The sequence below is a fragment of the Corvus hawaiiensis genome, chromosome 5 (assembly GCF_020740725.1).
Source record: "Corvus hawaiiensis isolate bCorHaw1 chromosome 5, bCorHaw1.pri.cur, whole genome shotgun sequence".
Classification (NCBI taxonomy): domain Eukaryota; kingdom Metazoa; phylum Chordata; class Aves; order Passeriformes; family Corvidae; genus Corvus; species Corvus hawaiiensis.
This window is the reverse complement of record NC_063217.1, coordinates 57,012,253-57,035,443: the sequence shown is the minus strand read 5'-3', so window position 1 is coordinate 57,035,443 and position 23,191 is coordinate 57,012,253. Positions and strand designations below refer to the sequence as shown.

At 43.9% G+C, this 23,191-nt stretch overlaps 1 protein-coding gene across 26 annotated transcripts in view; it reads left to right on the top strand.

Annotated features, from left to right (window-relative positions):
- The window catches only part of ADGRL3 (adhesion G protein-coupled receptor L3), a 489,712-nt gene that overhangs the window by 407,990 nt on the left and 58,531 nt on the right, over window positions 1-23,191 (top strand). For 25 of the 26 annotated variants that reach the window (XM_048303590.1, XM_048303593.1, XM_048303575.1 and 22 more), the window contains 6 exons: window positions 5,354-5,537; window positions 6,353-6,475; window positions 8,683-8,891; window positions 9,570-9,746; window positions 19,539-19,748; window positions 20,258-20,478. In XM_048303590.1, the coding sequence (XP_048159547.1) occupies window positions 5,354-5,537; window positions 6,353-6,475; window positions 8,683-8,891; window positions 9,570-9,746; window positions 19,539-19,748; window positions 20,258-20,478 (1,124 nt within the window). The remainder of the gene's footprint in view (window positions 1-5,353; window positions 5,538-6,352; window positions 6,476-8,682; window positions 8,892-9,569; window positions 9,747-19,538; window positions 19,749-20,257; window positions 20,479-23,191) is intronic. The other variant, XM_048303572.1, reaches the window with a different exon arrangement.

Genomic DNA, 23,191 nt, shown 5'->3' with positions numbered 1-23,191 from the left:
GTGCCAAAGCACTGCTTGCTTCATGCATCAGCCATGATTTTAAGCCTACCTATGCAAAGCCTCGTTGCTGTAGCTCCTTATATCCTAATTTTTGAAAGTGTGCTGTATGAGATATTCCTGTGAGATCAAGGAAGTGTTAGCAGTATGAGATGGGGCTTTAGAGGTTGTAAAATTCAGATGTTTTAATTAGAGATGTCATTGCAAAAGTGGTACTTTAATATGCCCTGTGCCACTGTCCTAATTCTCCCAAAGCTGCTATAGGAGGTAAGACCTTGATGTAAGCTTCATGCTGAATAAAGTGTACAGTGTGTTCAGTCTCTTCTTATGGAGATGCTCCTTTGTAAGGAAGGACAAACTGCATATTTGAAAATTACTCAACAGAAGGATTCAACCAATATTCCCTGTAGGATCTGCTGGTATTCACTTGCCATAAAGCAGTATTTTCTCCAGCTGTAGGTTTGTTGAGATTTTTGATCTTCCGTCAGCTGCTCAGCAAGAGGCCAAAATGAACAGTAAATGTTTAAAGAGGTCCTAACTCTAGGAGAGCTGCTGATCTTCTAAGGTTAGGGTTGCTGTGCTTAAGCACCATAGCACATTGCAGCCTGGTGCCAAATTTGGCAATGAGCTGAGTATCTCTAACATCTAGTGATTTTCAGTGTTGACTCCCAGTTAAAGAGAGATTTTACATTGCAGAATCTGTTTTTATCAAAGAGTGGTGTCTTGGATGTTGGTACAGTGAGAGAAAAATATGGTATCACTGGATGCATACAGAGTTCAAACCTCCTAGGTTTAAACTGTGTGCCACAGATCCAGGTACTCTCACCAAACATTTCTAGAGGGGAAGAGAAAAATAAATGAACAAGCAAAATTCAGTTTAATGGAATGTAGCAGCTATCACAAAGGAAATCAATGGGATATATACAACTGGCCTTTTAGTAATGTATAATTACTGTAAAGCTCCTAATTAGTTTCCTTTTTACAATGCATCTTTTAATACCAATTTGTAAGTGTCTAAGAAGGAAGGCTTACATTTCGTTTCTTTTTTCTAACCTCAGGATAGAATCAAGAAACCATGAGCACATGCCCTTATTTGGGAAAAACCTCCCTCTGCAATTTATTAACATTTATTTGCGTTGAACATACAATCTGTGGTGCTACATAACCACATAATGAAAGGCATCACTGTCATGGGATTTGTCTTTTGTGCTTGGCAGGGTCTTGCTCTTCCCTCAATGTCCGATTGTAGTCACTGCTGGGGACATGAAAGGGCCACCGTGTCTAATATTCTGTGACCCGGGATGGTTGGTCTTTACAGGCTGGTAATTAGAGGGTTTGGCTTTGCATGTGTAGAGACCCTGACATCACAGAGAGCATAAAGCTGTGCTACGTATCTCAGGACAGAAAAATGGGAGGTCTGCCTTCTTGGCTCCCTTCTGCCATGCCCTTCTTCCCTCATTTGATCTTAGCCTACAAGAAAGCAAGCTATGCTTTATGAAAATTCCCTTGATCTAATTTGAGTTACTTTTGTCCTTCTCTTGGTGCATCTGTATGCTTGTGATATCTACTTGTTAAGTCCAAGCAGGCACAGCGTTGGTTTGGTGCCGTGCTGTGCCTGGTGTTGAGGTACGTTTGGGCTCCAAGGCCCACATTTTTATTTTGCAAGAAACTCAGCTGAGCTGCATTTGGAAGAAGGATCAGGCAGGGGAACAAAGGAAAACTGCAGCAGAGGGAGTTCTTTAGCTTGGGAAGCAAGGACAGGGTCTTCGGTGAGGTCATGGAGCATCCTTTAATAGATGTTGGATTTTTCATGGATAGGTATAATCTCATGTAATTTTGGGCACCAAAATGGGAATAATCCTTGGGGTAGTTTCTTCTGCTTTTGGTGGGAAGAGTAGGGGCTCCCTGCTTGGCCGCATGCTAGAAGTGGTGGGATGAGAATAGGTCAGAACTTTCTTATCTCCCTGTGAAAGCTCCCACCTTTATCAGGATCTCTAGGGGTCTCAGGTAAAACCTATAAAGCCATCAGCTCCCAAGCACACCTATCCCATGCCTTCTGCATTTTGAAGGCTCTCTCTCAGGGCTAACCCTCTTCCAGCTGGTCACTGAGAGGCTTTCCTGGGGGTTGGCACAGCTGTTTCTTCTATGCTGGAGCTTCATCAGACCACAAAGTCATTGGTCCAGGTGCCAAACCCACGTAAATCACAAAGACTCAGCTTGAATGTAAAGACACAGGCCTATCCTTGTCATGTGTGCCTGCTTTCCCACAACTCCCACTCCCCTGCCCAACTTTTCCCAGTTGGCATCTCCGTCTCACAAGGCACTCTTGCTGTAACAGCTGTTTTGTTTCATTTAAACACCTACCTCAGCTCCTGTCCAAAATGCAAACATTTCATTAGCACCTCATCTCCTTGGCTTCAGCCCACAGCACTCGGCCATAATGAAGTGCTGCACTCAGAAATATAATGTGGGGAACACTTGATTAATGCACTGAGACAGGTGAGGGGAATGACCCTCTGGGAAAAGCTGGGGACTAAATTAATCTCGGATGTAATGCCAGCAAAGACAGTCTACCAGCTTTGTTCAGATACACGACAAGGACCTGACCCAAAGTCCTTGGAAATCTTCCTGGAGCTTTTGCGTTTGACCCCAGGCCCAAAGTGATGTGAAGTGGCTGGTTTCAGGTTAGTCACTTCAGGAGGATGGATGCTCAGCGTTGGGTGGGGAGCGCACATGGTGCAGGAAGCGGCACATTAGGCGTAATTGGCGTTCTCTCTCAAACTTGCATGCACACATATGTGTACGTTTAAAACAAAAGAAAGAATGCATTAGATAAAATATTTTTTCTGGGGGAAAGTCTTTGCAGCAGATGTTTCACTGTAACACAAATACTTCAGCATCTGTTTCATATTTTGATGAATAGACATTACCTTTCTGTCCAGAGCCAGGAGCTGGATCTGCTGCAAATACGTTTTCCACCATTCAGATATTGACAAAAGTATGCAGGATGTTGTGTTAGCAGGGAATTTAAGACACCAGTAGGAGCTGAGCTAAATGGAAGTAAGGCAAACTATGGGATAACATTGAAAGGGGAGGAAAATCCTCATTTTCTGCTTTCCATGCATAAAAGGTCTTTACAAGAAAACACTATGTTGTGTAGAAGATGCACCACAAAAAAATCAAGCTTTTTGGTCGCTGGAAAAGAATACCACCTATTTTTTGCTTGTGAAGAGATAAGCTACCAAAGTATACTACAGAATTTTATGGAGAGCTGCAGATATCAGGCTTCCAGATTCTAAAACACAGAAAAGAAACAGACTTAAATGCTATGGATTTTCAGTGTTTCTTCTTGACTATTAATTTCAACCAGCTTGTAGTATGTACATAGTGAATGTGTTAAGATTTTAGACTATTTAGGAAAATTAGTTTAACAATCAGTTAAGAAAATTGATTTATGGTTATCAAGTTCCACTTAAGACCAAATGAGTGAGGGATTCTAGTTCTGGATTGTAAAAGCTTGACAGCAAAAAGACGATTGCAGTAGCACTAGGGTACAAGTTTTCAGCCATTTCAGTGGTTGAAGCATGGGCTACTCCATAGTTAGGGAAACCAGTTTTTGAGGCTTAGGAGAAAAGTTACCTATTAGTCAAGGAAACAGGGTAGTAGATGCCAAGGGAAGGGAAGATCTGTTTATGGTACAGGAGAGGTTTGGCATAAGAACAAATGAGTTAATTGACCATGAATAAATGTAACTGTGAAGGTAGGAGCTTTGTGCTGGCAGAGGAGCCCAGCTGTGGTGCAGTCTCCCAACAGGATACATGATGGTGTGAGAAACCTTCCAAACTCAAGGAAGGTATCTTTGCTGGGATTAAAAGCACCAGCAGTGGCAGTTCTAGCTGCCTTTGCTTCTCCTCGAACCTTGCTGTAATTGAAATGTTTGTTAAGGTCACGTGGATATAGCAATAAATTCTAGATTGATGTGATCATATCCTCCCATTGCTCATTTTCACCTGACCCTGACTGGTGAGTGAGTCAGGATGCTCCATGCTCTCTGTGCCACGTGTTGCTATTGCAACACTCCTGAGGGCTCTGCTGGAGAATGGGCTATGCCATAGCTTCTTTCCACGCATGGGTTTAGCAAAGGTATCAAGAGTAAATGCTGACGTATTCCCGTGAAAGTGAGCCCATGGGGCACACTTCAGGCTTGGAAAATGTTGAAGTCCCATGGGACTGTCATCAGCTTGCAGAACAGAGGTGTGGGTTTGATGCCTATGTGCTCAGCACACAGAAGATTATTATGAACAGTAGTTTCATCTTGAAGGGGGGGTTGGTATCTGCAGTCAGCATTAGCTGGCAGTGGAGGTGTTTCTCTGTGGGGTAGGCCTGCCTGGTGACTAGACCCTAGCCAGCTGAAGAAAGCATGATCAAAGTAGCTTTTTTTTATCCTTTTCCTCTGCACAATCAGTTCTATCAACTGGTACAGCTGGTCTCATTAAAAAATGTTAGCTGAAAAGTGGTTGAGTCAGCTCTGGTTAGTAACGAAGCGGAAGGTTTAGGCTGAGAAAAGCCTTCAGTTCGGGTAGATTCTACTGCAGTAATTTTGCAGTCATGAGACCAGTACAGTGCCATGTGATCCTGTGTGTGCATCCAGATTAACCTGTGGGAAGTTATCCATGGGAGAGCTCTTCGTGCGTGGCAGCCCAGGGCAGAAGGTGCACTGTAGGAGGGACTGAAGCTGTTTCCGCAGGGCTGGCTCCTTCCTGAATGCAGTGATTTGAAATGTAGTGTCTTATCTAAATCTCTACGGGCACCTGCTGCTGCTCTGGATGAAGTGGTATAACTCAGCTATCTTCTGTGTCTTCATGGCTGCCTGCCAGAGGTTATGTGGAGGGAAATGTTTTAGGGAGCGTGGCCTTTGCAAATACTAAATACCTTCCCTGAGTGCCCCAGCCCTACTCTTGAGTTCTGGTGCTGCAGGTAGCAGAAACCTGTGTCACAATGGGTTTTGAAATATATTTTCCAGCATGTTTCCTTAATCCTCATCGTCCTTCTGCCCCTCCTTCCCCACCTGCCCTAATTCCTTCTTTTTCCAAGCCCAGAGCTGATGATTGTGGAAGCAGAAAAGCACTATTCCCAGCCTGCATTTATAATAAAATCAGTATTTCCTCCCTGTCCCATCTGATGGTGTAGAAGTTGGCCTGCTCCATTGCAGGCTGCCCTAATGGGTGGGGGAAGGAGATGCTGTCGTCACCCTGTACACTGATTTGTGTGGAGGATGGGACTAAGCACATGTCAGAGGTCTCTGGTGCTTTAGGCTTGCTGGAGCCTTTTCTCACTCTGCCCCTCTGCCTTGCAGGCCATGGTGGAGACAGTGAACAACCTCCTGCAGCCTCAGGCTCTGAACGCGTGGAGGGACCTGAACGCAAGCGAGCAGCAGCGCGCGGCCACCAAGTTGCTCGACACGGTGGAGGACAGTGCCTTTGTGCTGGCTGACAACCTGCTGAAGACAGACATTGTCCGGGAGAACACTGACAACATCCGTAAGGGGCAAATCCCATCAATACTGAGAGCAGCCAGTGGAAGAGTGAAGCCCAGCTTTGGCCTTGGTCCCTAGATTAATTGGAGAGCGATTTGTTAGATATGTCTTGGGCCTTTGTCTGAAGGACTTCAAAGTCTTTGCAAAAGAGCCTAAAGGAATAAGGCAGCTCTCTACCCTTGAAATCCCGTGGAAAATGAGCACCTGACCTGCCTTTATTACTCCTGGCTTTGAGGGTATAATCTGGGCTAGAGCAATGAGAGCACTGCTTCGCAGGGGGATTGTTCATAGTGAGGCAATTGTGTTTCATTTCATACAAATTTGTGTCTTTATTCAGCTGATTGTTGATTTTAATTAAAAAACAAGCATGATGGAAAGCACCAGCACTCCCACTGTGCATATGTAAAATGAGAACAACTCTTCTTTCTATTTCTATGAATACAGATCCTGAGCACTGATAACATTTACAGAAAGTACCAATTGCCAGTGGCAAAGAACTAGTATTCTCAGATTTTCATTTTAACCGTTGTCCTTAATATCCTGAGGTTCTTGTTTACAAGAACTGGTTGTCTTTTGTCTTCCACAGAGAGTAGAATTTATTTGCACTCTTTTTTCTTTTTTTAAAATTAAATTTAAAACTTCTTCAGGGCAAAGATTTAAAAAGAAATAGGAGCCCAAACACATTCTAGCATGCAGAACTGTAAGTTGATTCCCCTGCTCTCAGCTGGTCTGGAGCACCATTTTGTAGCTTTGAAATACCCTGATGAAGATCATTTCAGCAGAGATTTTTTTCTTAGTGTCTGTCTCTCTTGCAAACAGAGCTGGAAGTTGCGAGACTAAGCACAGATGGGAATCTGGAAGATCTGAAGTTTCCCCAGAACATGGGCCATGGGAGTGCCATTCAGCTGTCAGCAAATACCTTGAAGCAAAATGGTCGAAATGGTAGGTCTGGCACCTCAGGCCACGCCAGCCTCATGAGGCAATCACATCTTAGGCATTATTTTGTGTTTAACCATTATAAGTAAAGTATTAATTGCTATGTTAATATTTAAATTAACGGGTAGCATCCTTTGCTCGTTCCCTTGACTGCGAGCTGCGTTGCCTGACTCGGAATGTATTATATTGCTAAGTGATTCACAGCCTTCAAAAGTATTTTGTGATGGTAAAAATGCATCAGATCCTTAAATTATGGGGCTTCTGGGGCACAGTGCTGAAACCAGAGAAGTGCTTTTAACTGCTGTTGTCTGCAGTAGGAGGCTTCAGATGGGATAAGAGGCTCATTTGGGTAAACAGCTTCACAGCAGGGCACCATACAAATCTCTGAAAAAGTAGAGGAAAGAAACAATAGTAGCAAATACTAATAATGAGCCAACATGGCAGAAAAGGTTGATTAACTGTTATGAGTCTAAATCTTTAGTGCCTTTCTGTATCTTATGAACCTCCTGATACAGCATAAATTTTAGATGATGTTATATGTGAATGGTCTTCAGCCTGCCAAGCCGTTTATTTCCAGATCAGGAGTTTGAGCAGGCACATTTGTTGATCTCTACAGCCTCACCGTAGACCAGCTTCAAACTCATAGGCTTCTACTGGGCCCAACATGCTCCTGTTTCTGGGTTCTTTTAAAATTTAATCTGTGTGCAGGGGACAACACTCATATACAGGCTTCAGTCGCTGCAGGCAAAACACAGAATCATAGAATGGCTTGGATTGGAAGGGACTTTTAAGATCATCTGGTTCCAACCCCCTTGCCATGGGCAGGGACACTTTCCACTAGATTAAGTTGCTCAAGGCCCATCCAACCTGGCCTTGAACACTTCCAGAGACATCCACAGCTTCTCTGGGCAACCTGTGCCTCACCCTCCTCTGCATAGAAGATAAAGAACATGGAGTGGTAGCACAGCGTTACAAACAGAGCAGATGTGTTAAAATTTCCAGAACTTTTAGACACTATTGAGAGGAAAGTTTGGTCTGGTGATTCAGAAGGAAAGTTTTGCCATTGGCTTGCTTGACAGCACTTGATGCTTTTGCATGTAGGATTTGAGGAGAAGTATTTCTTTTAGAGACAGTTTGAAACTCAAGATGTGTAGCGAAACTCCAGCAGGGCAGGACTTTTACTCTGCTATCAAGCTTTGGAGATTTGTAAGGATAGAGAAAGTCTGTTGGCAGCAATAAAAGGGAAGTTCTGTATTTCTAAACACAGTATCCCTGGAGTTCTGTTCGAAGCAAAACCCCATCAATTTTCACCAGCTTGACACATGCCCAGAGGTCACCAAAGAGCTACAAATAAAATTATCATAAAAGGATTTAGGTTGGGAGGAACCTTTGGAGTCATCAGTACCTCACCTTCCACAGATGCTGTGGTGGTTCCTATAGAAACAAAAACATACCTCTCCATAACTAATATATATAAAGGCAAACTAATCACATTCCATTCTTATTTATAGGCTGTGAAATAATGTGCAAAACAGAAGGCAAACTGTGGATGGTTTCAGTTAAAAACAGTTGTCTGATAGACTCAGTTTTCTGCAGGCTCTGTAATGGTGTTTTTCTGGTTATCTGGTTGGCAAATTAAGAAAATAAATGTATTTTTAAATGAAATTTCTGCAATTTTGTTTTACCTGTCATGTGAGATTGGAATTGTGTTGGAAATGTTTTCATTTCTTCTGACAGATTTGTCCGTACACTTTTCTGAGATAGTCTTAATTTATTAACAGACTAAATTATAGTTTTATACTGCATCTGTGCAACAGGCCAGCTCAAAACATGTTTCCCAAGTATATCCAGGAGAAAAAAGTGGTGTCAGGTGGGAAATGGACCACCTGGCCTCTTTTTTCTGAAGCCAGTTACACCTACTGATGCCAAAAATAAGCCCACCTTCCCCGTCTGTCTTCTGCTCATCCATTTGCTTATAAAAGTTTCTTTTGGAAGAAGCAGCTCTGCCCTTCTTATCCATGGACCGCTTGTTGCATCTCTTGGTGCTCACTGGGATTGGCAGGAGGTGGTTTTTCATATGCCACATCTTGGTCCTTTCATATTTTCTCAGAGAAGTTTTGAAGTTGATTAAGAGAAGAGATTAGAAGTCTAAAAAAAGAAAAGGCCACCGCAGTGATTCAACCTGGCTATCTAACCTCTTACCTCTCTTCTAGGTGAGATCAGGGTGGCTTTTGTGCTGTACAACAACCTGGGCACCTATCTCTCCACGGAGAATGCCAGCATGAAGTTGGGAACAGAAGCAATGTCAACCAATCACTCCGTGATTGTCAACTCCCCTGTCATCACGGCAGCAATAAATAAAGAGTTCAGCAATAAGGTTTACCTGGCTGATCCTGTGGTGTTTACTGTCAAGCACATCAAGGTGTGTGCATTCAAAAAGCACTTCTCTTGTTCTTTTTGGTTTCTGAAATTAAATGATGCAAAAGTTGGCTGCTGTGAGGCCCCCAGCAGTCCTTGATTAGATTTTGAATTATACTTTTGTTCCTTTGCACTCTGTGTTATTTATGGAGAAGGTCTCTTTTACATTGCATTAATAGAAGTAAAGGAAGTGTCTCCTTTGAGCTGATGCCCATTGCTCAGTTGCTGACACGCATCATTCTGTAATTAAACACTACCAATAAATTAGAATAGACCATAATATTATTTTACATGGTGGCAGGGGATGTTAGAGGAAAGTGGAATTACAGTGAAGGAGGACAGCTAGTCCTCCCGTTAGCCAAGCTCAGTCATTGCAAAAGTTGATTGCTTAAAGAAATTAATTTCTCTCCCCTGCAATGCAAATGAAGCAGTCTGGTTTTGAAGAGCTGGATTTAGTCAATGTCTGAAATTAATCAAGACCAAAGAACCAAGTTTGCATTAGCAAAGAGTGCAGCAACAATCTAACTTTCTCTTGTATTGGCAAGTAATACTTGATGTATAAACCACTGCTGATTATTTATCTAAAATTAAAGGGTGAGAGTTACAAAGAGCCTCAATAGTGCATTTAGAAATCTCTGAAAGCCTATCATTGTTACTGCATTTATTAATTTCTTCCTTGCAGCAGTCAGAAGAAAATTTTAACCCGAACTGTTCATTCTGGAGCTACACAAAGCGTACAATGACAGGGTATTGGTCCACCCAGGGCTGTCGCCTCCTGACAACTAACAAGACACACACCACGTGCTCCTGCAACCACCTCACCAACTTTGCAGTCCTGATGGCACATGTGGAAGTCAAGGTAGGCATTGCAGATTCCCAGGCTGCCAATGCACTGGGCAGGAGAAGTGGTCAATGTGTGATACCATTTTGTTACCACTAATGGAGCTGAGCAGGGAAGTTGCTGTGTGACAGTTAACTCTTAAAAGTAGAAACCATCTGGTGTAAGTCTTCCTTCTGCTCTATGGTGAAACAGGAAATAGTCACACCAATGCAAAGCCTGTCTTAAGCTCCTGGCATGGGCAGTTCTGAGCTGAGGATGGGGAGTGAGCAGGTTTAGCTGTTGCCATATCCTTTGCTAGCTGGTGTGGAACATCTCCTGGCTGGGTTTTTTCTCATGGGGTCCTCCCTGTGCCACCAGGGAGTAGCAAGGTGGGGGGACAGAAGTATGCAGTCTGCCTCGTGGGGTGCAGGTTGGGTGTCCTGCTGGCAGCAGCTGCAGATACACTGCCACACGTGTTCATGTGAGATGCATGTGTGGAGCCAACAGTGTTTTCCTCCTTCCAGCTAGGGGGGAAAAAATACATTCTCTGCATCTCACTGTGTGACACGTGAGAGGGAAGCTTCTGATACCATCCTGTATAGACTGGGCATCTACTTGAGGCCAGTACATGACCAGCTGGTTCCTTTGCCTGTAGTTATGTCCATGGTGTAGATCTGGCTTTCCACATGACTATCCCCACTGGAGCTAAAGAAGTTAATCCTGAAGGTAGATGTTCCTCATGGTAGCGGTGGTTTTGGGAGCGAAGCACACATTTGGGATTTTACTCAAGAGTAGGAGAAGGGTTGAGACGGTCCTCCATTTCCTGAGCTGCCTTGGCTGTCTTTGGTTGAGGTCAGTCTGAACTGCTGGAGAAAGAAGAGAAGGCCCTGATGCCTAAAAGATTTTGGCCCAGTCATTTTCTTCATTGTGGTGTCTCCATTTCATGTGCCTGGCACTGCAGCAAAATCCACAGCTCTGAGCTAGATATGGATCTGGCATCTTCCATGGAGGCAGAACTTCTCAGAATCACTTCCATGACCAGCATAACCACAAAAACTATTATGGTTTTAAAACTACTTTTTCTCAAGTAGTCTTTCAGTGTCACTGCTTCGTATATTTTTGTTCCACTTAATAATCTGAAGAGGAATGTGAAGAGCTGCAATAAAATATATATTAAATAAGCATCATGCATGACAAAAGCTCTGCAAAAAAAGAAATGGGAGCCTAGGAGCACATTTCCCACAACAGCTGGGTCCAGCTGAGAGGGGCAGGATTTATCTGTTGCTGCTGCAAGTTGTGGTAACCATATTATTCTGGAGGAGTCAGTCCTAGTCCAGGAAACATGCCATTAAATGTTTGTGGCACTGTCCTGATGCCTGAAGAAAAGGCCTATTCAGAGCACATAATTACAGGTTAATGGCATTCTGCAGTCCAGGTCTGGTTTTGCCAATTTCCTTCAGCTGCTCAACTTTTCATAAGGAATGTGTGTTTGGCTCATTATCACCCACCTGGAATTAACAGATATGCCTGAGTCACTGAAGTCAGAGGTTGCACCTGGGAAATGCAGACAGTGCTCCACTCCACTGGTGTGAATGGGGGCAATCCCAACTGCATGGTGCAGATACAGCCTGGTGCTCAATGAGCCTCTTCTCAAACTGCAAATAGGTCAGCCTTGTCTGCACTTCCCATCCAAACCTCTCGAGACAAGTAGAGCTGCTGTTATCTCATCTTGCAGAAAAAGTAAGTAAAACCCTTCCTTGCCCATGTTCATCCAACAGGTTGGAAAGAGCTGCAGCTGGAAGCTTCCCGAGTGCCAAGCCAGTGTGCTATTAGTTAGTAGCTGTTTCTGGGTGTTAACAAGTACCCTCAAGACTTTCAGGTCATGTTTTATCATTTGGCTGCAGCCAAAGTATCATTGCTGTAAGAGCCAAATTGGCTTCACTTTGCTGACTCTGATACAACTGGACAGCTTCCTGGCATGTCCACTTCAGTGATCATCCTGGCCTGAGGGCAGAGGCAGGGCAGGGTTTCCTCCCACCTAACACAGACACATATTTCAGATATAAATATGCAAACATTTGCAGCTCGTCCCACCAGCTGCGTGTCACCTTGCTCTTCCTGGTGGCACTGTCTCTCTCCATGGTGGAGCTGGCCACATGGCTCTTGGCATATCTGAAGGTCGCTTATATGACATTCCTTATGCTATTGTAATGAGTTAATTTTAAAGTCTTGGCAGCACAATACCTGCTGGTTTGGAAAAGTGGAGGTTTAAAAACAAGTGGGGGTTGTTGTCATTCATTGACTCATGCTCACCGCTCATAGATGTGCTTTTGAGTCATTTTCTTATCTTGTGGCTGGTTCAAAAAGGCATTCCTTGGTTATTCAATGACCTGTTAGTCTTCTTGGAAGTGGAAGGATACTTGGGGAAATGATGTTGTGTGCTTGTGCAAGAGCTCTTATGCCGGTGTTCTGGCCAGTGACCAGGATCTCTAAAAAGAACTGTTGTACACACAATAATTAATAATATTCTGGGAGTTTTGCAACAGAAGCAATTTACTCCCATGATTGAGATTTGTAGTTTCCTGACTTAAGTTGTTCAAATTTTTTGATCCACAGGGAACACCCTTTGGTGTAATGAGTATCCACAGCACCCTGCCTAATGAGACTCAAAACTGGGCCTCATGTGGAGCAGACATCACATTCCTGCTCCTTCATCAAAAACTAGCACCAATTTGACAAGTGTCACATCTGCTCATGAATGATCTCCCTGCCTGGTGACATGGCAAGAGAGCATGTTCTCCAGAGGGGACCTTGGTGGCAGCTCTGCGAGTTCCAGGCTATGGTTTAATTATTAGCAGAGTGTGTGTGGCAAGGTGGAGCTGGAAGGTAGCACCACTGAGGAGGTGATTGATGGCCATCTGGCTCTCTAGAGTGAAAAAGCAATATGTCTTTGTCCAAAGGGACAGAAAATGCCACCAGCTGGCCATGGCAGCAGGGTTTTATTGGTGTGCTTGAAGAGTAGGAGTTGCTGGTCCAATTCTGGTCTTACTAGGACAGTACCTGGTTAAGAGGAGAATTTAATTTGAAGACGCTTTCTGCCTGTTAAAATAAGTTGGGCCCAGAGTTTCTTATTCACCCACTGGGATAAAATAACAGTGCCCAAAGCCAAGAGTTGGCTGTGTGCACAAGCAGGATGTATAACTGCTGGGAAGAGCAGGGGACCCTCACCTGCAGGTCCCCCTCCAGCTGCTGTCAGAGCCCCAGCCAGCATGGAGAGAGGACTGTATAAAGAGCTGTGAGCTGGATCTCGCTGAGGAATCCTCCTGGTAAGGGATGGCCTTAAGAATGTGCAGTGTTCACTGCCCTGCTTGACAATTTACCAGGAAAAATAAGAACCTCCCTTCAGAGAGAGGTTTTAAGACTTGGAAACAAATCACCATCTAGGAAGTTCATTTGACCTGTGTTATGGGAAAGTTATTACAGTCTCATAGATATTTTGTTAAATTATGAGATATGTTTAATACAGATGAGATCTATGTAAAATACCTATCTATTGTTTGAATAGATAGGATATTTGCTATGACCCTTAAGTTCTATAAAAATATGGTGGCTCCCATGCTATGGAACAAAGCCCATAGTTAAATAAGCTGTGCTACCTATGTAATTGCTGGAGAATTATTCAAAATTTACAAGTTGTTTTTCAGAAGCTTGTGCTTTGCATCATACTAATTATAGCAGATGCATCTTAAATGTATCATGGGAAAATTATGCAGCCAGAAAACAAGTTCAGAGATGGTGGGAAAATGCAATTAAAAAAGCCACCGAAACCAGAGTAAGCAAAGGTACCCCCAGGGTAGATAATGTTGCTTATCAGTATGTAGTGAATGCCAGATCTTATTCCTTTTTTAAATAGAAAGAGAAATGGGGAAAAAAAGAAAGGTGTTTTGACTATTGCAATTAATAGGAAGGTTTCAGGTGTTTTTCTTTACCACAAACATGTTACACTGTGCTGATTATTTGGGGAGTGGAAGCATAAGGCAAGCTAAGGAGTGAAAGGAATAAAAGTATATGAAGTCTAAGTGGAATGTAGCAGTCCATTGCCTAAAGCAGTACGGGAGGAAGCTGGAATTACTGCAGGCTGATCCTGTGTTCTAAACTTCATGAGCAAGTCATGTAGCTCACACTGGCAAGTGCCAAGCCTTGCTGTTTGTCTTGCTACACCCTTCCTTTCTGGCTGAGAGCAGGGTGAATGTGAGGACCAAGGCAAAGGTAGTGGCCCTGGTGTGGTGGAACCATGTCTCAGCTGTGTCTCAGCACCGGGCTGGGTAAGACCATCACTGTGACAGCAGAAGCTGATGGTGCTGTGACCAGGCTTCTTCCAGAAACTCACATTTCTGGCAGCTTGGCTGGGTGGATGTCTACACTGAGTTTGGCACAACCACCGTAGCTCCTTTCTTGGCTTGGAGACGCTGTATGAGTAATCAGAGCTGCCTAAATCCCGCCAGAATGGGAGAGCAGGATGATGCATGCAATTATTATTCCTAAGCCTCACCTCCTCTCAACGACTGAATTTTGCCTCAGCTGCCTCTCAGTTGCAGTGGGGCTGGTGAGTACAATGGAAGCAGTGGGCTCTTGCCACGTGCTGTATCTGCAGGAGTGTCTGTGACACGTGGTGAGGTGAAGTCTGTACCCATTTCTCTGTGCACACCTGCCCCCATATAGCTTTATTGTGGCCACAGTGGTTTCTAGGACTTAGAGTGGCTGCTGCTTCTGGCAGCCACTGGAAGGCTGTTGCATTCTGGGGAGAAGTCTGTGGGGGAGAGTTCTGCTGGGAGGCCTTCATCTTGCTAAGGAAGGCAGAAGAGGAGGAAGATGGTCTGTGTTGCTCATGCAGAATATGAAGGCAGCTTCGTGGACTAAGACAAGGAGAGAATATGTGACTAAACCACCTTGTAGTAGTGCTCAGGGATCTGAGCCTTATTGTGAATGGCCAAAGTCAGAAGTCAGTAATGTTTCCCAGGGGCTCCAGGTGGGAATTTTGCTCTCTTTATTCCTGGGTTAGGACCTGATGGTGCCCAGGACGGTCTTGCCTTTGCAGAGCACAGAGGGGATGCATACCAGGTCCATGGGTGCTGTATTCACTGTGGAACACAGCTGCCTACCTCCCTCGGTGCATCCTTCATGAAGATGGAGAGGATGGATGCAAAAGCAAAGGTGTCCCCCCAGCTCATATTCCTCTGAGCCACAGAAGAGGAAAATCTTCCTAAAAGCCTCTCATGCCTTCATAGCCACAGCAGGTGATGATGCCCTTAGCCAGCTTGGATGCACTGCAGGAGTCCTTGGGGTTTCCTCCCAGTCCGTATACCCCAACTGATGCTTTTGATACATCTCCAAAACCATCTGCCTCTTCAGTAGCCCTCTGCACATAGCCACAAAGCATTACAGCCAGGTCATAGCAGTAAATCCTCTCTCACCATCAGAGATGGGGGAAGAAGGACAGAGAGACCCCGCATGGCCCCAAATAGCTACAAATACGAGAAGCAGCATCAGCAATGCACTGAAGTTCAAACCTGCCCCACTTGGATGTCTGCCCAGCCCAGCACTCTGCCAGCTCCCACCAGGCACCAAGTGGTCATATCAGAGCTAGTTGATGACATTGTGTTTTTATTTACTGCTTGCTTATTCTTCCACCCTCAAAGATATTACTTCTTTCATTCTTGGAGGGACAGATTAGGCAAAGGAATGTGTCCTTTACTACTGGCAGCTTGGTTTGGCTGCTGTTTTCTTCTGCTGATGCTTTTAATAAGGGAGGAAATGGCTGTTCATCTCAGGGAGAGCCATTCTGTCATAAGCTGACATTCCCTGGGATTTGTTTTTATTAGCTCACCTCTGGTGTACAGGCATTGCCAGAGTTGCTCATTGATTTTCCCAGCCTGGATAATATTGGGGCTGCCTGCTTACCCTGCTGTGGTTGCTACCAGTGCTCCTGTAACTCCTGCACAAATCCCCATCAGCACTCTCCGCCTATTGCTCTTGGTCCCACTGGAACAAACCCAGGCCTTTATTCCAAAGCCAGAGACCTCTCCTTTCACTGGGCTTTGGGTTGGGTTCATACCTAAATCATAAATGTAAAACATACTTAATATCAAAACCCTGTCGTTGGAGTGTATTGTTGTATTTTTTTTCAATTACACCATAAGTTGTTCCTGTGCTGAAAATAATCTGAGAGTCAGCTTATTCTGTGAAGCAGGTGTAGCTTAGGGGTAGCAAACCTCAGTGTCTTGCATGCTGTGCCATGTAGCACCAGTCTGGAGAGCCACAGTGCATTTGGGAAAGGAGTTGTTTGGTTGATGCTGTCAGGAAATTATCTCTTGGACTGACATCTGGTATTTCCCATGAGCTCTTCTGGTTTCCCAAGTACTTGGGGAGATCATTGAGAAGCAAGAGCTGACTGTTGTCAATACACTGGTGGTCTCAGATGTATGTTGCATGCTTCAGAGGCCCTAGGGCTTTCATTGTGCTGGAAAAATATCCCTAGGGATCTTCTGGGAACGGCAGATCTCAGAGGGTCATGATCAGTGGCACAGAGTCCAGCTGGACCTGAGCAGGGAGGTTGGACCAGATCATCCCACTGGTGGTCCCTTCCAACCTTAACCATGCTGTGATTCAGTGGTTAGCATGCACATCAGAGCTGCTTTGTCCTCAGTCAAGGAGCATTTGAACAGTGCTGAACAGGGTAAAGAAAAGATTTGCTCTTCTTGCATTTTTCTGCAGTTAAGGGACCAGGCTTGAAGGCTAAGACCTGGTTACAAAATCTTGATGTGCCCTGTATTTAACCCTGGAACTCCATATGCAAGCCAGGTTATGCTGCTCCCTATTTGTCACACAGTGATGGAGTGATGGCAAGGAAAAGCTCATGGCATTGGGAGAGGTTACCTCTATGCTCCTTTTCCCATATTATTCTGCTTGGTGTGCAGTAATTTACAAGTTTCAGTCTCCAGCAAAAGGCAAGTTGCCTTTTATTGTACTTGCTGGTGTACAAGCTCTGGATGTGCCTGACCTGAGGGGGCAGTTGGCACTGCCATGGGAAGGATGCCAGTGCTTATCAAGTCTTCCCATTGGCTCTGATCCATTGGCTCTGCAGTAGCACCTGAAACTGAGCATCTCAAACAGGCTGGAGTGTACCCAGCCTTTAAAATTCAGCTCACTTCCTCTCTTGGACTTTACTAGAAAAGCTACAAATTCATATTTTTTTTTCCCCTGAGGTGTTTTTAAATTGCTCTCGTTCCCAGTTTATTGTTGTTATTCCTTTCTGTTTGTTCTTTTGTGAGTTTGTTGAGTTTGGGGAGGGAGTTTGTAATTATGGAGAAGTTGTTTTTATGGTTGTTTCCCAGCACTCCAGGGATGAGTGTTATGTACATAAAATCAGTATTATCTTTACGATTAATACTAAAAAGAAGAGCAGTAAGAGTGATAATAATAATAGTAATACAGCAATGAAGCATGTTTATTGCTAAGCATGGTGAGCTTCTTGGGCAAGCAGCCCTTCCCTGAAGAAGACAAAGAACCTAGATGGTAGGATCCCTCTCCAAGAGCAAAAACAGCTATAATTCCTGCATCATGTCTTAAAGTCAGCAGATTTGTGGTGTTGTGATAAGAGGTGCAGTAGCTGGGACCTGTGAGATTTATCTCACCTAGGGGAAGAAGTCCTTGGAGAATTTTCCCTGCACCATGCTAAATTTGTCTTGGGATGGATAAATCTGGCCACGTCTGGGTGGGGTGCGTGCATCTGGCCAAAGTCTGCCTGGTTTCTTTCTCTCTTCATCCACCTGCTTTAGCTGCCTTGTCCTGTTGCCCAGCCCAAGAGCTCTTGGTCCATTCAGCCAGGCAGCCAATCTAATCAGACGAGGGCTTGTTCAGGGAGACGTTCTCCTGCCATTCCCCTGCAGCCTCAGACAAAAGAAAGAATGATTTGCAAGGTGCAGGGTTTGCATTAACATTTTTCCACAGAGTTAAGAGGGATGGATGAGCTGGAATGACACTGAGATAAAGCAATGCGCAGCTGCCAGGGAAATGATGTGCTTCATCTTGTCAGGTTTCTGGGCGCTGCTGGATGAGCTGGCTGGAATAGGTGTTTCTGTCATGAGCCACAGAAAGCGCACAGTGATTTCTTGTCTCCCTTTTGGACTTGTGGCCTCTAGTTCCTTAGGTATTGGAAATACTTGGAAAGAGTTGCAAGGGGGTTTGGGCAAAGGAGCCCTCCATCTCTCCACCTCCAAGTCTTCCTGGAGAGAAAACTTGCAGCATGGAAGAGATGGAGCAGCGAGTCACTCCCCATCTTTCATTATCATTTGATGCCTATCAGTCACGCTGATAAAGCCAAAGAGATGAAAGGTTTGAGATGTTTCTTGCGGGTGCCAACATAGCAGAGTGTATATTGGGAATGGTCTGACATTTGATGTGGCTTTATCATTGGCAAGCAGGCAAAGAAAACAGATAAATTATCACCTTTTCCCTCCATCTGTCATAAGCTTTTATCCCATGGAGAGAAAAATGTTTCCACTTTGCCCTGGCTTTTTGGAGTGTGGCACTATTGTATTTGCCAGCCTACATAATGCCCAAGTCATCGAAATGCCAGAAGTGGCGGGGAATGTGATTACCATTTATAACACAACCTAGTGGACTACAAAGCTGGGCTTCAAGCTGCTCTGGTCATTGTAATATGCCCCCAGAGATTTCCAGCCAGTCTCCTCCTCAGCTTATTGACTCTAACCACTTACACCCAAGCAGTCATCTCGTGACTCACCATGTATTTCTCATGTTTTATTTACATTTTGCTAAGTAATGGTATCTATAATTTCGCCGCATCTGGTGGAAGCTTGGGGAGTTTTACAGCCTGAATAAGGAAGAAGGCGGTGGGATGTTCTTACCAGGAGGGTCTCATCATGTGCCCCCTCTTTCTGTGAGGGACATGCAGTGTAAGCTCAGGAGCAATGCAGCAGTGTTTTGTCAGCAGAGCCAAGGCTCACCTATCCTGTCTCTCACAAAACTTTGTTGCCTAGCTTTGCACTGGCTTTTTTTGCATGGCTTTGAAGTACATCCATGTTAAAAGTTCATCACAGGGAATCACTCACTTTCCAGGGTGTCTTAAAATCACTGTTCTGTTACAGTTTAAAAGCAAATTCATGTTAAAAGGTCTGTCTTTTTTTCTGTGTAATGTTCTCAGGATCAATCTGACTTCCCCGGAGTTTTAAAATGTAACTCCAGGGTTTGAGAATGAAAAATCAGACTTCTTTTCTCCTTCCCCTGTGGTAAAAAAAAAAAAAAAGAAAAAGAAATTTAAGCAATCTCTTTCTTTCCAAGGCCTCCAAGCTCATACGTCTCTGAACATTTAAAGAGAGTCTTTTTCCACTGTTGACAAATGGTTGTAATGGACTTGCAGTTGTTGGACATGATGTTGTTAGCATGAAATACTTTTTTACACTCGAATCACTCTTTTCAATGGTTCTTTATACGTCCAGTCACTCCTTTGCCATGTTTGTGCAAGATGGAGCTGCACACAAGAGCAGCCCTGATATCTCAGTATTTTTATCAACAGCATTATGTTTCTGCAAGGTTTTGGGGTCTGAGTCTGTTCAGGGCACCTGCGGTTTGCAAGATACTTTGGAGTCTGTTTTGGGTTGCAGCTTTTTTGCTGCAGGATTCAAGTTGAGGTCCATTTAATCTTTTTGGTACTGGTTCCATGTGCCACAGACAACCTTACTCTGTGTCTGGGATGCATTAGAAGTCACATATCATGCAACTGATGAGATTTTTTCATTTTATCTTCAGCACAGTGATGCAGTCCACGATCTGCTCCTGGACTTCATCACGTGGGTTGGCATCTTGCTTTCACTGGTCTGCCTCCTGATCTGCATCTTCACCTTCTGCTTCTTCCGTGGGCTGCAAAGTGACCGCAACACGATTCACAAGAATTTGTGCATCAGCCTCTTCGTGGCAGAGCTCCTCTTCCTCATCGGCATCAACCGCACTGACCAGCCGGTAAGGGGCAAAGCACTTTCTGCTTCTGTCACAGGCTCTTGTCTCAGTGCATCTGCAATGTTTGACCAGTGAGATACATTCCAGCACTTCTTCATTCCATGCATGAGTCCTCACAGAGCTGGGCCCCTGGCTGATAACTGGGACTCACATGCTGATGCCTACTGTGATTTCAGGGGCTGTATGTGTGTTGCTTGTCAATAATGTGTGTGTATGTTTAATAAGCAGGTTGTAAAAATGCATTTAAACCATGTACATCTTCATATGTTTATTTGCCAGATTGTGTACGTGCCTACCTTTGTATCTTTTAATATCATTTATATATGTGAAGATGTGTCTATTTTAAAACAATTCACGTATGTTTTCCAAGTGAAAAAAAAGTTCTTCCTTTGGAGAGGGAAGATAAGAACACCCTCATTTTTATTAAGCCTCCCAGTAAGAGTACTCCTGACGGTTGCATTAATTAATCATGGTACAAACACCTTCCCTTGCTCTTTTCAATCCTCATGCAGATTGCCTGTGCCGTCTTTGCTGCCCTCCTGCACTTCTTCTTCCTGGCAGCTTTCACCTGGATGTTCCTGGAGGGGGTGCAGCTCTACATCATGCTGGTGGAGGTTTTTGAGAGCGAGCACTCCCGGAGGAAGTACTTCTATTTGGTCGGGTACGGCATGCCTGCGCTGATTGTGGCCGTGTCGGCAGCGGTGGACTACCGGAGCTACGGCACGGACAAAGTGTGAGTGACCTTGGCATTGCTTGGACTGGCATTGCCCAGGAGAGATGGGAGTGGGGACAACAAAGGGATGTGAGGAGCCCAGAGGGTTTGTTCAGGCAGAGCTCAGCCAGGAGGCATGCCTTGCCTTATCTCTGTGTCTCCAGTGCAGGACAAATTGCCCACTAGGAAATGATTTGCAAAGGTATTTTCTGGGGAAGTCAGTGGAGGAAAATTTTGTCACATCATTGCATAACATCAGCAGAGGTGACTGTCCCAAGTCTCAGTCTGGTACTGTATCAGCAAGATCCTCCTTCTCTAACCAAAGAGTACTTCTTATTTGGATGAAGATGCTGCTTTCTTCCTCTGTTTTTTAAACTGTTTTATCAAATTAACAGAGCCTGCAGGCAAAACAGGTGGTGAATGTGGAGTTCATTAGGCTCTTTGCAAATCAGAACAGCTATATCATTTATCATTATGAATATTCTTAAGTGTTTTCAACATTGCTGAAGCTGGTATGAAAGCACAATTTAGATAATCATGCAACACCGTCTGATGGAAAACAAGGGGAAGATTTAGGCTTTGATTCTCTTTGCTATCTTTGCTACAATAGCATTAACAATGTTTTTATTGACTTTTTTTTTTCTTCCCTTGTCAGTCTGCCTTTCCAGTCTCACTTTAACTGAGTTAAGGGCTCCATATGAAGGCATACATAGCAATGAGCCAGTGGTGGTTCTGAAGCTCTTTTTTAGCATAGGTCGAGTCAGGCCATGGCAGCATTTGATCTTTTCTTAAGTTCAACTGCAAATTTTTTGCCTGAAACCTTATTGGTATATGTGAACCTTTACTCTTTGAAAAAGCAGATCTGTAGAGCAGTGGAGCTGCTCATGATCCATTACCATGCTAGCAGGTAGGCTTGGATCCCAGATGGATATTTGTGTTGTGTTCCTTCCATGAGTAGGAGAGTAGCGACCTGAATTTGTATAAATGTCATGCTTTGTGGAAAGGAAATGGCCCACACAGATAAGGGTAGGAGGGTGTAAGTTTTTAAGGATCTCTACTGATTTATCCAAAGTAGTTTGACTGACTTTTACTGGCCTAGAGGGCAAACACAACAGCTGATTGCCATTTTTGAAGAAGACTTTTCTATCAATTGCCGCCTGCTTTCTGCCCCAACAAGCTCTTCTGTTCACTCCCCCTCTGGAGCATTATGTAAGCACCTATTGAATCAGGCATGGAAACAGTTTGCCTTGTCCCTTTAGACAAATTTATTCTTATCTGTGGTGTTTCTGTGGAGGACAGATCTCTTCACAGTGGCCTACATTGGACATGTTGAGCCTCAAACATATTCCAGCTGTCTGGAAAGTCAGTTCCTGCACATCTGCCATTGCTGGAGCAGTGTCCTAAGCTGTCCAGTTTGCAGTGTAGTATTTTGTGGCTACTTTCCACACTGTTCACCCTTTGGCTTTTGCAAACAGGCTTTGGGTGCCCAAATGTTTCCATGGCTTGAAAGGTACCGGCAGAAAGTTTGGCTGAATTTCACTGAAGGAGAACAACATAACTTCACTATCTTGGCATTGAAGAGGCAGCAGTCCTGTGTGTGTGCCAATAAAGTATGTCTCCCTCCCCACAGCATGAAGTAGTATTTTTAATGATTAAACATGTATATATACTATTTTGCAAATAAATATTTACAGAGATTTGCAAATCTAAAATATTTATGTATAATTTTTAATTCCAGAGTGCACAATTTTGTCACGTTCTCATAGAGGAAAATAAAAAACATACAATATGTTTTGTATAACTATCATGCTCCATCTGGTTGAAGGATGATGATGTATTTTTCTGTATAATGTTATTAGAAGGGTAGAACTGATTAGAATTTGTACTGAACTGTATGCCAGGCATACATAATTTGATTGCAAGAAGTTGCTTGGTTTTGCCAGGTTTTGTAAAACATCCTCTGGAATATATTACTTGCCTCTGTCCATTATTTACTGCATTTGTTTAAGCAGGACTTATGGAGCTGTTAGTGTTATTTGTTTTTTGCCTGGCATTTGGTGCCACCATTCATACATCTCAGAATGATTTGCTTAAACACGCAGTGTAGGGTTTTCTTGATTTCATTTTTCTTTCTAAATCCAACCCTCCTGTAACACATGCCCAGATGACAAAGCAAGGAAGAGGCAGTTGTTCCTCCCTCTGCTGCTTTACTCATCACTTGGTGCTTGTGATTTTCTGAAGTGTCCTGTGTCGTAGTATTCATATTGGTATTTTAGGTCCTTTTCCTATTTTTTTTTGTTGTTGTTGTTTTAGAACAGTTCAAACCCCTTATATTAGGAGATTAATTTGCTTTTATGACTAAGCAGCAGCATAGTGATTCCATTAAAAGATCATCCCATTCAGGCTAGCTGAACTGTGTTTAGTTCTTTCCCCCAGATAAATCAGAAATGTTGCATCTCATCTTACTCTGATTGTAACCTCTAAAGTAAAGATGAAAAGCAGGAAGCCCCACTGCAGACAGTGTGGTTTCCCCATATTACCAAAGGGATTCTGGCAATGCTCTCATGAACTTCCAAGTGACCATTTCTTACAGGCCATGTCTTCAGCTGCTGAGTCTTAAATGGCCACAGCAAAAAAGAAGATTCTTTAAAAAACATTTTAAAAGTTACATCATTTGCCTTGTCCTGTGTGTTAACCAAGTCCATCCATCTCCTGGACGGATTTGATGTCAAGG